The 14,232-nt window shown below is 36.6% G+C and overlaps 1 protein-coding gene across 2 annotated transcripts in view; it reads right to left on the reverse strand.

Moving 5' to 3' along the window:
* The window catches only part of LOC128242297 (uncharacterized), a 135,380-nt gene that overhangs the window by 111,814 nt on the left and 9,334 nt on the right, over positions 1 to 14,232 (reverse strand). Inside the window, exons 2-13 of one of the 2 annotated variants that reach the window (XM_052959394.1) lie at positions 11,361 to 11,497; positions 8,024 to 8,145; positions 7,093 to 7,134; positions 6,772 to 6,884; positions 6,241 to 6,299; positions 5,818 to 6,017; positions 5,261 to 5,374; positions 4,647 to 4,760; positions 3,409 to 3,522; positions 1,047 to 1,160; positions 658 to 771; positions 357 to 470 (exon numbers count right to left, since the gene is read on the reverse strand). In XM_052959394.1, the coding sequence (XP_052815354.1) occupies positions 357 to 470; positions 658 to 771; positions 1,047 to 1,160; positions 3,409 to 3,522; positions 4,647 to 4,760; positions 5,261 to 5,374; positions 5,818 to 6,017; positions 6,241 to 6,299; positions 6,772 to 6,884; positions 7,093 to 7,134; positions 8,024 to 8,145; positions 11,361 to 11,497 (1,357 nt within the window). The remainder of the gene's footprint in view (positions 1 to 356; positions 471 to 657; positions 772 to 1,046; positions 1,161 to 3,408; positions 3,523 to 4,646; positions 4,761 to 5,260; positions 5,375 to 5,817; positions 6,018 to 6,240; positions 6,300 to 6,771; positions 6,885 to 7,092; positions 7,135 to 8,023; positions 8,146 to 11,360; positions 11,498 to 14,232) is intronic. The other variant, XM_052959395.1, reaches the window with a different exon arrangement.

Below are 14,232 nucleotides of genomic sequence, written 5' to 3' on the forward strand. Positions count from 1 at the left end.
AAACAAAGTTACACTTATCAGCTTTATCAGCTGTACAAACGTATGATGTAGGTTACACTTCTTCAACAATAAATACCAATTGCAGAAGATACTGCTTATTTTACATCGTAGAAACTAATTATTTAAAATGTCAATTTAAATAGAGTTCGCACTTTCCTACCTTTTGCTTTTAAAACGCATTGGCATACGAGCAAATTACTAGCTTCAAAGAATGTGTTCACGTTCCCTACTGCGTCCATACAGCATAAACGCAAGATAAAATGCGATTAGTCATTAAACAACACTGTTCAGCCGATGTTTAACAGTCAATCGTTGACAGAACGATACAAAATATCATAAAAATGTACACCATTCACCTAGTTCGCATTGGTTGCCGGAATAACCTGGCATGCATGTGCATCGGTAGTTGTTCAGCAGGTCCTCGCACGTGCCACCGTTTCGGCAAACGGACGGAGAACAATCGTTGATGTCTGTATGAAACAAGGTTATATATATCGGACAAAGTTAATTTTGAAAACAATGAAATAACATGGACTCGTTCAATTTAAGAAATATGATTTTATGATTCATTTATATGAAACCGATAACTAGTGAAAAAAACAAACTATAAACAAATATTTTTCTTTGATCTAAACTCGTATTTATTTAAAGCAGTACTTATTTCGCAATGATCGCCCCCGTAACCGGTTAAACAGGAGCACGTGTACATGTTCACCTCGTCTACGCACGTGCCTCCGTTCTCACAAACCACGCCATCGCATTCATTGATATTTAAAACATCCCAGAACAAAATGTAAGCAGTATCGGCCAGGTAGAACCGCGCATATTAAATTAAATAATAGAGATGAATGAGTAAACATAAATTTAACATACATCTTCAGCCAATATAATTGCAGAAAGGCAATCATTAATTATTAAGAATCTGTGTATTAGTGGTTGTTTAAACACTCCCTGCGTCAGAGTTTGCATTGACAACGTTTCAGTCAATGAGGTAGTAGTCAGTTGAATGACCTGAACTTACATATGAATGTGTAAACCTTACATACCTGTCTGACACTCATTCCCGGAGTAACCAGCGGCGCATGTGCACATGTATCCGTTGATCCTGTCCGTACACCGACCTTCGTGAAGGCATGGATTTGGAGAACACTCATCTATATCTGCAATAAATCAGTATTGGTACAATATCGGTTCAACAATCGGATCCGGGACGATGCACCAGGTGTATCGCTCAATTAAAGTTTTAGCATGGTCCATGTCAATATTCCAATTTATATGGTATGTAACACCCAAATGCACAAATCAAGACTAAAACTAGCACCAAACCTATTTCAAACTGTCATCAGTATGTTCTGGCGCACACTTGCATAAGTACCGATTCTCAATGTCGTTTCAAATTCCGTGCATATGATATGTTAATTTGAAAAGAGCAATATGTATTAGTGTATTTCCAACTTATCTTTAGCGCACCATAGTGTTATTGTTGAGTCTTGCCATTCGATTGAGTAAATAATTATCTGAGTGGTCAAGGCAAAGAAGTCCGTCTCGATCATAAATTTTCCTTAATGCCCTATATCACAGGCATCTGGCTTGATCTGGACTGAGGATTTACCCCAACGCCCCATTTCACATGAATCCGGCTTGATCTGGACTGAGGATTTACCCAAATGCCCCATTTCACATGACTCCTGTTTGATCTGGACTGAGGATTTACCCCAACGCCCCATTTCACAGGAATCCGGCTTGATCGCTACTGAGGATTTACTTGAATGACTTATTTCACATGACTCCGGCTTGATCTACACTGTGGATTTACCCCAAAGCTCAAATGCACAGCACAACTAGACTAGGCATTATTCGTGTAAATGGGATCGATCAAATTTGGAAATTTCACGCGGACAGTTTTATTTTTTGGCATTATATATGAAAGTAAAAGGACCTTCACTGAAGGAAATATTTTGTCGTCGACCATTTTGCCGAATTTGTTAAAGACCTCGTTGCTGAAACCAGTAAGCTTGGCCTTGATGTGCAAGTTGGCGAACATCCCGTGTCCTTATTACTCTATGCTGATGATATAGTGGTAATTACCAACTCAGACAGAAACTTACAGACAAAGCTTAATACTCTTCACATTAAGTGCAAGAAATGGCGATTCCTCATAAACACTTCAAAATCTAAGTACATGCATGTCCTGCGTCAACGTATGAGACAAAACAGACTTGTGTTTTTCAGATCGGTGACAACGTTCTCGACACAATTATCACATACACAGGTTACTCTGTTTCTCACACCGATGCACGTGGCAGCGGGCAGACAAATAGGTAGCCATACTAGTTTATATCTTTACTGCTCAAGTATATGTGTTTTTAAACATTTCCATGCCAGTGATAATGTGCAACACAGAGCCAAACATTAATCTTTGGTGTGCATAGTTTCGCTCTTCCTGCTGCAATTTCCGGTTATGTCGAATGGCTCCCGGCACAGTCGTGGAAAAGTTGAAAATGGTTCGTTATGGGGAAAGGCTCGTACGTATGGACAGCAAAAGAATACAGGTGTGTATAACGAAATATTTTAACTCCCGCAAAAGGATTGGTGCAGTGAGATAAAAGCCTGAATGACCATTAGTTATACATTTACTTTAAACCCGAATCTAGAGTCGGCCTACAAGCAGCAAGTGTACAATTATTTAACACGCACAGTGGTCAATCGTCGCCGAAATTGCAAACATGGAGGTTGTTTAGAGAAGCCTTAGATGCTGAGAATGACGAGTCCCTAAATATCTTTAAAATGAATGCTCTTCCAGGGCACAATTCTGTTGCGGAATCTCCCCTTTGTGGACTAGTCGTTTTTTCAACGGGCCTGTGGACAAACGCTATGCCCCATAAGCGACGCCGGACAAATCTAGTCGATTGCCAACATTATATTGAACTTAGACAAGACATAAACGGCAACTTACTAAGAGAAAAAAGTTAAGTACAAAATCAACCCACGAGCAAATAAAAAATACGTTCTTAATGAGAGCACTAGAAAAAGAGCGATCTTTTAATTGAGCGTTTGCCATAAGGAGATGTAGGATATATAGACATGTTTAAAGTAAAATATATAGCACAGTAGATGATATGATTATTGTATAATAAGGCCATATTAACGTATCAACTGTATTACAAATAAGAATTGTGATCATAAATATACATTAACTGCCAACTTTGTATAATGATTATATAAAGGCCCATGGGTCAAGTGTTATTCATTTCTTTCTTTCATTATTCGTTCACTGATGTTTATAACAAGATACAACAGCCATGAGTTAAACGATGTTTAACCACAGAGATATATTTTTTTAATATTTCATTGACAAAACTAAGATATGCCAAAGTACCTACATTTCAAACTTAATTTGTCACTTACCAGTATCACAGTGTCTCCCGGTAAAACCGTCTGCGCATGCGCACTGGTAGGCGTTAACGAGATCTTGACACGTGCCTCCATTTCTGCATATGACGCTCTCGCAATCGTCAATATCTAAAGATGTTGTTTAGTGAAACAATATGATAATACTCATGGTTTGGTTGGGTGACGATAACCACAAGTTGTCTGCTACAAATGAAGAACTCTACTGATGTGTCTACACTCATATTTTACTCTTGTTGCAGTGTTTTGAAATACAACCCCTTTAGGCTACAGTCATATTTGGAAAACACTCGGAGCTTTTTAACCAAACAAATGCGAAGAAGGACCTCGAGAAATATAAGCAATCTGTAGTTAAATTCAGGTGAAGATGATGGCCGACAGCATCAATTTTCAGATCGTTTAAAATAAATTTATCTTCGGCATATTAAATGAGTCGAATAAACCAGATGTACGCTAGCAAAGTCGTTCATAACATTCACAGCTGCCATGTTTTCGACTGCAGTGAGCATTTAAGACAAATAACTCAACTTCAGGAGTCAAGACTGAAAACAATCTTGAGAGTTGTCTTTACACCGAGATTTTGTTTTAGTCCGAACGCCAAAAATTCCAGTATTTATGACTTTCATGTGATTTTCCTTTAACAGTCATATGGAATGAAAAAGGGCTTTTTCATGAGGTCCTTATTTGCAATGTTTTGTTTAGGCAAACTTTGTTAACAAAAAAACCTTAAAAACTTCCATCGGAAATGGACTTTAAACAGAAACTATTGTGTATAGATTAGAGTTTTTTAAGTAATTTCTTTGTGAATAAGTAACCTAAGGAAGCGGAGCGCAACGTGACGTCAATTAAATCAGCGTTGACACAGAAATCACGCCTTTGCATATGCAACAACAGTAGGCGTGACTATATGCGCATGCGCAGAAATAGCAATTAACTTACTCATGAAGAGTTGTATTCAACAATAAGTAACGATTCTTCACAAATAAGAAACTGAACATTTTCAATATCTAGCGTCCCTGATTGGCTGATAATGTAGGGCAAACACTAGTAGATGTTGTAATCACAACCTGGGGCTATATTTAATATTGTTATTTTACTTAAACACGCCTCAGTTATAATCTTATAATTAAGTAAAATATGAATAAAAACCCTGATCTATGACGAACAATCAAGTCATCACGTTCTTGAATAGTGATACTTGTATTCCATTTAAACCACCCGAATTGAGGACTTACCTATCTCACAATGTTCCCCCGTGTACCCGCTCGTACACGTGCACGTGTAACCTGCCACCTGATCGTTGCACGTGCCGTCATTCCCACATGGATCGGACGCGCACTCGTTGATATCTGGAGTATAAAACCATTAAAATGAGATTTGAAACGCTTGTATATATCTAGATACGAGGTGCCGTCGATTTTTCGAATCAATTCATCACGTCATACTGCTCAAATGTTATCGATGGGCGCATCAAGTTAAACGAAAACGTAAAAACATTTTTGTTTCGGATTCCCCGCAGACACTTATCCTGAATTTATTTTGTTTCTGCCACCAGTTTTCTTCTGACCTTGGACCCTTTCTAATTTAGGGCTTGTCTTTACGATATTGCATTGCCTCGGAAAGACGCGTTAATTAACTTTTTTATAGAATAATTTGATTTACTTTGACCTAGACAAAATTGAGATGGTTTTAGCGTGCAAATAATTATCATATACACCTTTATCTAACTTACGAAATTTCAATTTAATTGTACTTATGTTGTATATTAATCATGTTTAACAGTATTGTTTATCTTTTTCTCATGAATTAGCTTAAACAACTTTCGCGGTTATCTTTATTGGACACTCACCTGTCTCGCAGTTATCTCCCTTGTACCCGGGCGCACAAGAACACATGTATCGGTTGGCCATATCTCGACAAGTCCCTCCATGTAGACATGGGCTGGAGGTACACTCGTCTACGTCTAGAAATGAAATAGCCTTATGCTCAAGTTTAATAATCCTCAATGGTAGTTATCCTTGATTGGATACAAAAAAACTGCAGCTGATGTTCAAGCAAATTCTAAGCCAAAAAGTATTTTCCAGCTCGAAATCGTATTATACGACAAAAGGGTAATACAGTTCAGATGGCCGAAATGTTGTTGGTTTTTGCATTTTAAAGTTTTAAATTTCTTCTTAGAACAGGCCAAAATAGTTTACAGGTCCGGTTTTGTCATTTTGAAAACGATTTGTCAAAGCTGTCGGTTATTCAGATGTGTGTGGATTTGAGTAAAATATTTTAATCGTGTATTTCATATTTTAGAATTTAAACATAATTATGTTCTTGAAATGTCTAAATCACTTTAAATTTTTACACGTTTCAGTTGATACGATTCCGTTTAAGGATAAAATATTGCAAAAAACTTACTCGAAAAAGGTTCTGCTCGAATGCCAGGGATCCCTTGAACCTCTTGCGCGATTTCGTTCGGGTCAATTCCAAACTCAGTGTCAGAAACAACTACGGAAGGGGTAGTAACGTTTTCAGCCTGCTGGTTGCCTTGGTTTCCCTTTGGAACCTTGACCATCTTTTTCATTATGATCGAAATTTCTGCCTTTACACTTCCGTTGCTGTATGAAGTAAACATATCTATCAAGTTTAATGACATTTTATTAAGACACTCTTACTCTGAATGAAATTATTCATGTATAAAAGACTATTTCTTTTGATATTGCTTCTGTTTAGCATGCAATGTATTCTGCGGCAATTATACATGGACTTCAAAGTTCCACAGAGCAATGCATCAAAAGGGCAAAAACATATAAGATCAATCTAAAGATAAAGAGCCCCTACCGGTATTCGTTAACGCGTGTGTTATTGTATAGCGGGTTCGACTTGAATTTAGCGTCAAACTGAAAAGGAAAAACACAGATAAATGTGATATTATAATGAAATCTACCTTTAAGCTTGAACCTAACACGCTAGGGTATTAGGCGGGTACCCATGTAATAAGTGTTCTTAAGGATCAACGTGTCATTTATTTCTGCATAAAGACAGCCGAAGACTTGGAACAAAGTCATGCCTTTGAACTACGTACAAATATCAATAATGTTATATGCATACTTATCAAAACATATTTCCGCATTAAAGATAGCCATTTTCAATGAATGTATGCGTGCTTTCCCGGGCATATGACCCTGACTTGCGGCGTTTCTCACTTAACAGTTTTGTAACCTTTAAACGCGCTTGCGACTAGTTTTCTTGTTCATATCTGTCTTTTGTACGCAGTTTTTTCCTAGATAGGATTCTCAATAAATGCGCTGATGGTTTCCTTGTAAATCTGTAAACCAAAAAAGGGGCATTCCATACTGAAAAGTTGCTCACCTTTTCAATAAGTTCACGCGTGGTGTCCTGGTACACCTGTGAATCAGGGTTGAGATAATCCTCACTGAACTGCTTGCCTTCCAGCGTTATCTCTCCTTGATACTCTCGCACCACTGAAAAGAAAGGCGAAAATTGCTGAAATAGACTACAAAATATGGTCGACCAGTTTTTAGAGTTTTACGAGGACATTTAAGAATTGTCGGCCTGATTTGCATTAACATCATAACCGATATTTAATACAATGTTACACAGAAAAATGTTTCATCTTGTCCAAGGGCCGCAGTACCTTTCTGAAATCACCTGATCAAATGGTTTGCTTACCTTCAACCTCCACGTATTGTATCTCTTCATTGCGGCTATCATCTGAAAAAGCAATCAGTCAACTGTAAGAGTTACATTTCTTGCAACCCGGACATGCGTTTCCGGTAATACAGTGACCAGTGTCCAGAAAACCCCGTCTTACACCACCCATCCCCATTTAAGATGAGTCTCGCGCTACAACGCGCCACTTCTTATTTCCCTCATTGTATGGTTTTTGAAAAGAATAGTAGCATTTCAATAAAGCGCAATAAAATATGTAAGTATGCAAGACTTTTAATAACAATTGAAAAATAATAATCGTAAAAACGCGGTTTAAAAGGTACTATTTGACGTAAATAGTGATTTAAAATTACTGCGGTTTATGATGTCAGTAAACAAGGTCGCTTGCGCTTTTGTTGAAATTTACAATAATGCGTTTTATACGTCATTTTTTTCCACAAAGTGAAACAATCCAACCGTAAACATATGATAGTAACATTTACTATTCAACAGTTAGATATACTTAGCTTTATATAATTTATAAAGGCTAATAGAGATTAAGATTTGACAAACACAAATGTATCAGCATTGCTTTTCATCTGCTTTTCTTATTTTCCTCCTACTTCATGTAAATTAATTTCTTAAGACGGATATACTTGAGATAAGTTATCCAACCCATTACAACAAAATAGGTAATCCCGTGGTGACCACCATGCAATTGTTAACAATCGTGATACAACAGCAAAGCCCTTTGTCAAGTACTCGATAATCCACTAGTATTTTGCACCAAAGAAAGAGAGAGAGCTGTTCCGAAACATTCTCGTACATCAGAGCGATGATGTGTCATTGGCCAACCTCTGATGAATGAGAATGTTCTGAATCGACAATTGGTTAAGTTAACAGATGCTTCTATAAATGACAGGTCTACGAATTGCTTGGGTATGACATTGACCTCCTCCAGTGGCAGATGCAACGACAGCGGCAATAATGGCTCCCACAAGCAGAGTCGCTATCACACAGACGGCAACCACCATATACAACCGCTTCCGCGATCGCTTCGTGTGGGAATCTTGTCTGAAACAGACCAAACCAATATACATATTATTAAAGTGATACTCTTATTCAAAACCAGTGCATACACACGTAAAACAAACATACGTTTCGAGTGATAAACCTCCAACTACTTACTAAATAATGCATTTGAGGAAAATATTAATTACTGATAACAGGATTGTAACCATGTATTTAATAGCTGAAAACGCAACATGTTTAAATGATTGGTGAATGCCAAAAGATTTACTGTGATCTACTTTAGTCTCATAAGGTATATATACCATGTTTTCTGCACGTTTCTTTCAAATTAAACTAGGTATCCTTCATAAGAACACTATTTTCTACATTTATTCATATTTTTTGGTATATCAAACCATTTGTATTAATTGTGGTAAATTTTAATTGGGAAAAGAGTGCATCTTTAAGTAAATAAACTATTCGAGCCCGTTTACTCTGTTAAAAGGTTTAACATGGGGCGATATTCATACAGAAAATAAGTCACTTTTAAGATAGTGGTTGATTTCTTAAAAGTAGCAGTCAAATGAAAAAAAAATATAAATGTTTTTTTTTTCTAAATTAAAGTATACTCATTTAAAAAAAATAACATAAAAAACTATTGAAATTCATATGTTCTACCAAAAATAGCATTATCTCCTAAAATGTGTTAGTAAGTTCCAAAGAAAACATATTATAAACAAAAAAATGTTATTGAGAACAAAAAATTGTATAGATGACTTACTTAAGTACACGTTTTACTCTTCATTGAATATTTACTATGCATTATCGAATGTCGAGGTATAATGCCATCCATCTCGACATTAAAACTTATTACATAATAATACACATGTTACTATAAATAATAACATTTTACTATAAAAATGTGTTTCCGCAATAATGATTATCGTCTCCGCCCGTGAGATTTTCACGGCACGTTAGGGCGTTTATGGCATAATTGCCTGACGAAGACAAACACGTACACACTGACGTCATTTTCACGAACATAAAAATGGTCACCGTATACTTGGTAGGCAATCATTTTAACAATAAAGACATCGGTGCAATAATACTTAAATTAGTTTAATCAAAAATGACAACTGCCGTGTTTCAGTAACGAGTACTACCCGAAACCGTACCGGATGTTTACATTAGTTTAAGGTCATAAAGCAGTGAGACAAGGAAATGTTTTGTTGAAACGTTTCGTTTTACATTATTCGCTGAGAAATGTTAGCAATCCCAGCAATGGCTAGGGTCATTCAATCCGACATTCTTATGAAACTGCTCCTAGGCTTGCTTAAAATGTTTTATTACATTGTCCTTTATATAGTAATCTACGACATTTACTGTTGTTAAAAGTTATTGATATTAATGATAATTTCAATTCATTATCGGATAACGAAAAACTTTCATTCCTTCTTTCAAATGAAACTATCGTTAAACACAATGCCAAAACCTGTCATGATATCCTAAAACTCCGACGTCAGTATCTGTATAACAAGTAATTTAGTGTTTGTATGTTTTATTGCATGTTTTGTACAATAATGATTATTCTCACCTTATCTTTATTACTGAATATTTTAAGTTATATTGCATGTTTTAAAGTTGATATATTTTATTGTTTTTTATTGAGCAAATAGTCTCTCATAACTCCATGAGGAGTGGTTTTATACATTATTATTGCATGTTTTATCTGTATTTATCCCATGAATGTATAAAAGTGAGACTTGAATAAATTTTCTGTCTGTCTGTCGTACCGGTGGCGCAACTTGTCATATCAATGTATGTGTCTAGTATAACCGGCTCTGTTTATTGTCGAATGTCGGACCAGATATCGGACGGAGGAATGTTATTATGTCATAACAAATTATTTACGTTAACGCATTTTGTATAGATAGTTGCAGTATTTTATTTCAGTTTGTAATCTTAATGATTTCATCAGGTGAGCTGAAACTTATATTCAATATTTATATGAAAAAATACAGAAACAAGCCCAGTAGCCAAAATTTAAACATAAACCCCGTTTAATGGCACAGCGTAAACGCATAGAACTCAAGAACACAAAAACACAAACAAGAAACGTGGAATAACAGCACAAAACTCCACAAACGACACAATGCATATATACTATATAAAAACTAGATGTGTTTATCAAGGAGTGTTAGGTTCCGCCTAAGTCCACCATAATAACTAACCATATAATAAGTATAGGATTATTAGAGCGGAGGAATTGTAGCGAGTTGCCTTTTATAGTATTTAAACCAAACCCATTATAACTTGATAACTTGATGCCTATGTACTAGTTTGATGACATGAAGTAAAACCTTAATAAATAAGAATGGAGTTAGCGTAGCGAACAAGCACTTTTTATCGTCAAGTGACAAGTATGTATCGAATGAGTCACTAGCGGATTTAGACGGGGGGCGCCCCCGGCGCGCACCCTCTCTAAAATCGACCAGGTTTTCTTTTTATTTCAATAAGGGAGAAAAGGATAATACAATACACTAACAATTTACCAATTCCGACTTCAAATTGTTAAAAAAAAATGAGGTAGTTACCTCAATCCCTATGCAAATCACAGAAAAAGAGTACTCATAACTTAATTACCGGGCCCAATTTCTAGAAACATTTAAGGGTTAACTGGCTTAAAAAGCTTATTTCAAGAAGCCAAAATACATACTTAAATTTGATTCTGATAAATAAAACATGGTTAATTGTGATTATCCTAAAGATAATTCCTATTTAAAGTCTAAAATTCTTAAAAATGTTAATATTACACAAATTATATAAAAAAAATAGATTATAAATAGAAAATAGAAAATATAATATAATATGATATTGTTCTGGAATACGTTCGTATTTGATTACAAAGTAAATTTGAGTAAATACAGATAATGAAATTTATCTCCGACCTAACGAGCATTACAAAATATATCCGTAAGCACATTAATTTGAATCGGAAACATAGCTAGACTGAATCTGATCTGACACTCATCCATTTTAACACTATCTTAGAAAACCCAAATGAAAATCATTAATCGTATATGAATCTATACTTAAGTTACCGTCTTCAAGATGCCAAAAAATGTCGATGAAAACATACATACATATTAGTAACACGTATTTTATTAATAAAACGTAAAAAAAGTAACTTCCTCCAACTTCCTCTAACAATCCTAGCAAAAAAATCGTTGTTAAATTATTTACATGAAAATGTTATTTTTTAACATATCATTACTCACGAGGATGCGTCCGACGAGGCGCCTTGAAACGGGTTGTATGGCTGGGCAAACTCTCCGAACCCGGCCGGGTACCGCATCACGTGACAATACTGGGGGTCAGAGTACCCGGGGTTGCCATAGTAACCGTCCGCAGGATACTGAAGTCAATAATAAAAATAAAATTGTTTTCCATACTAAACCATTAATTTGATATTTAGGAAAGCAAACACAATATTATGTAACGTACACTACAAACCATGCGCTTTTTGCAAAAAGAAGGCGTTGCCACCGCGAAAGAGATTGCGTCATCGCGGGAAATCGCGGCGATATATTCTGCGGAAGCCAAGGCGGTTGTGTGCGTCATCGCCGAGGTCATCTCTGCTACCGCGTACGACTTCCGAAAATATTCACGCGGCGTATCGCCGCGATTCGACTTACCGCGATATGCAGGTATTTTAACAGGTGAAAGTGGTACAGATAGCTGATTTACATGTAAATTGAACCGTGCTCGCAGAACAAATTCCATCTAATTAACAGCTAATACACCTAAGTTAGAACGTTATAAAACAGGTGTGCGTTTCATAGACGATCGTTAAAACTATAAACATTATAATTATAGCAGTTTGTTGAATTGTCTAGAATGCATAAATTCAAACTTAACGGGTATATGAGAAATATCTGGCATAAAGATCTAATTTGCCAGACGAATTTCGTAAGAACATGTACAATAACACTTGCATTTAAATATAATAGTAAACCACTTAAACACATACATTGAAATAACGGAAGGGGGTTGAGTTGTCTTAAAAAGTAAAACTTTAAGTACCTTAAGTTAATTACCGTTAATTAACACTTCGCATCGCCGCGTATCGCGGTGGCTCGACGCGGTGGAAGAACGCGGTGGACATAATGCTTCAATTGCCGCATATATTGAAAATTAGATCAAAAAGATAATGTCCGCAGTAAGGAAAAATCCCGGCGATGTGCGAAATTTTCAATAAAAAAAACGCGTGGTTGGTAGGGTTTCTCAAAAATAGGGCTGCTTACAATCAATTCTATTGAACCTTCAATTGTTTATTTGTTAAGACCCTGCTCAGATATACCTACGAGTGTATATTTCTCGAAGCAGGAATACTTGTTTTGTGTATGATTTCAATGTCCTGTGTAGTAAATGTCGTGACTTGAATTCATGTGCAATGTCATTGAAAAGCAAATTAAAAAATACTTCTAATAATATAGTCAACCACACATGAGCCACTATCAATCGCCGATTCCCGACAACCACTGATCACCAGGTCAAAAAAGCTTGTAACAGGTTGTTATAGTCTATACAAGATGGGCGATTTATAGTTTGTTGCAGCATTTTGGATGGATTATTCAAAGATTAATAAAATATCGACCACAAACCACACATGTTTAGAGAGTGAACTGATAACGCTCGGCGATCGTATTAAAAGAAATACAAGGACAAGTCCAGTAGTCATAACATAACATAAGTTTTATTAGCATTAATGTTGTGGCAACATCATAGCCATACACAAAATAACATACAATGAAATACAGTGGTACAAGTACACAAGAACACAAACATTTACACAGAAGAAGAGTGAACATTTAATTTCCAGTTCTGTTGCAAAATGAAAAATAAACAAACTTTGATAAATTTAGAAGTAATTTTGGCGATTTAGTTATCATAAGGTTTTCGAATTTTGTTAATGTTGGCCATCTGCAGTAAAAATTGCTTAAATACTTTTTTCGCAGTTCTCTGTGTTTAGGGCAAACTAGAAGGAAATGGTATTCATCCTCAATAGTTCTCATGTTACAATTATTACATAATATTTCGTGTCGACGAGTATTAGTATATCTGCCTATTTCTATTTGTAGATCGTGAGATGAAGTTCTTAGTTTGGTTAAAGCAAATCTAAATTTAATTTCAAGGACAAGCCCAGTAGTCAAACATTTCAATTAAAAACCCTGTAAAGAGGCACACGCATTGGGCAAACTGACACTGAAAACACGTACAAACACTACAAAGGTTGTAGCTACATTGTATGTTGATACGTGTGAGGTCTGTTTGTAGTACACGCATCAACATATAATGTAGCTTGTCCATAAAAGATGGGGTCAGTGGTATTTATATTCGGTAAAGGTATAAATGGTCTTAAAAAGTGTCAGTTTAAAATATTTTTCAAGAAAAGACCAACTTTCAGTTTCAAAAATTATAACCTCTTCCACATGGTCCGTTAGGTAAAATATTTGAAAGAACAGGAGTAACTCGTCTGCCTTATTTTCATAAAAAAGCACGCACCATGTCCATGTGAAGGGATAGGCATAACCACGCACCCTGTCCGTGTGAAGGGAAAGGCATAACCACGCACCCTGTCCGTGTGAAGGGATAGGCACAACCACGCACCCTGTCCGTGTGAAGGGATAGGCATAACAACGAACCATGTTCCTGTGATCAGATAGGCATAACCATGCACCCTGCCCGTGTGAAGGGATAGGAACAACAATGCACCCTGCCCGTGTGAAGGGATAGGCATAACCATGCACCCTGTCCGTGTGAAGGGATAGACATAACTATGCAGCCTGCCCGTGTGATGAGATAGGCATAACCATGCACCCTGTCCGTGTGAAGAGATAGGCATAACCATGCACCCTACCCGTGTGAAGGGATAGGCATAACCATGCAGCCTGCCCGTGTGATGAGATAGGCATAACCATGCACCCTGCCCGAGTGAAGGGATATGCATAACTATGCAGCCTGTCCATGTGAAGGGATAGGCATAACACAAGAACTATGTCCCTGTGAAGGGATAGGCATAACCATGCACCCTGTCCGTGTAAAGGGATAGACATAACTATGCACCCTGCCCGTGTGAAGAGATAGGCA

The sequence above is a fragment of the Mya arenaria genome, chromosome 8 (genome assembly GCF_026914265.1).
Source record: "Mya arenaria isolate MELC-2E11 chromosome 8, ASM2691426v1".
NCBI lineage: Eukaryota > Metazoa > Mollusca > Bivalvia > Myida > Myidae > Mya > Mya arenaria.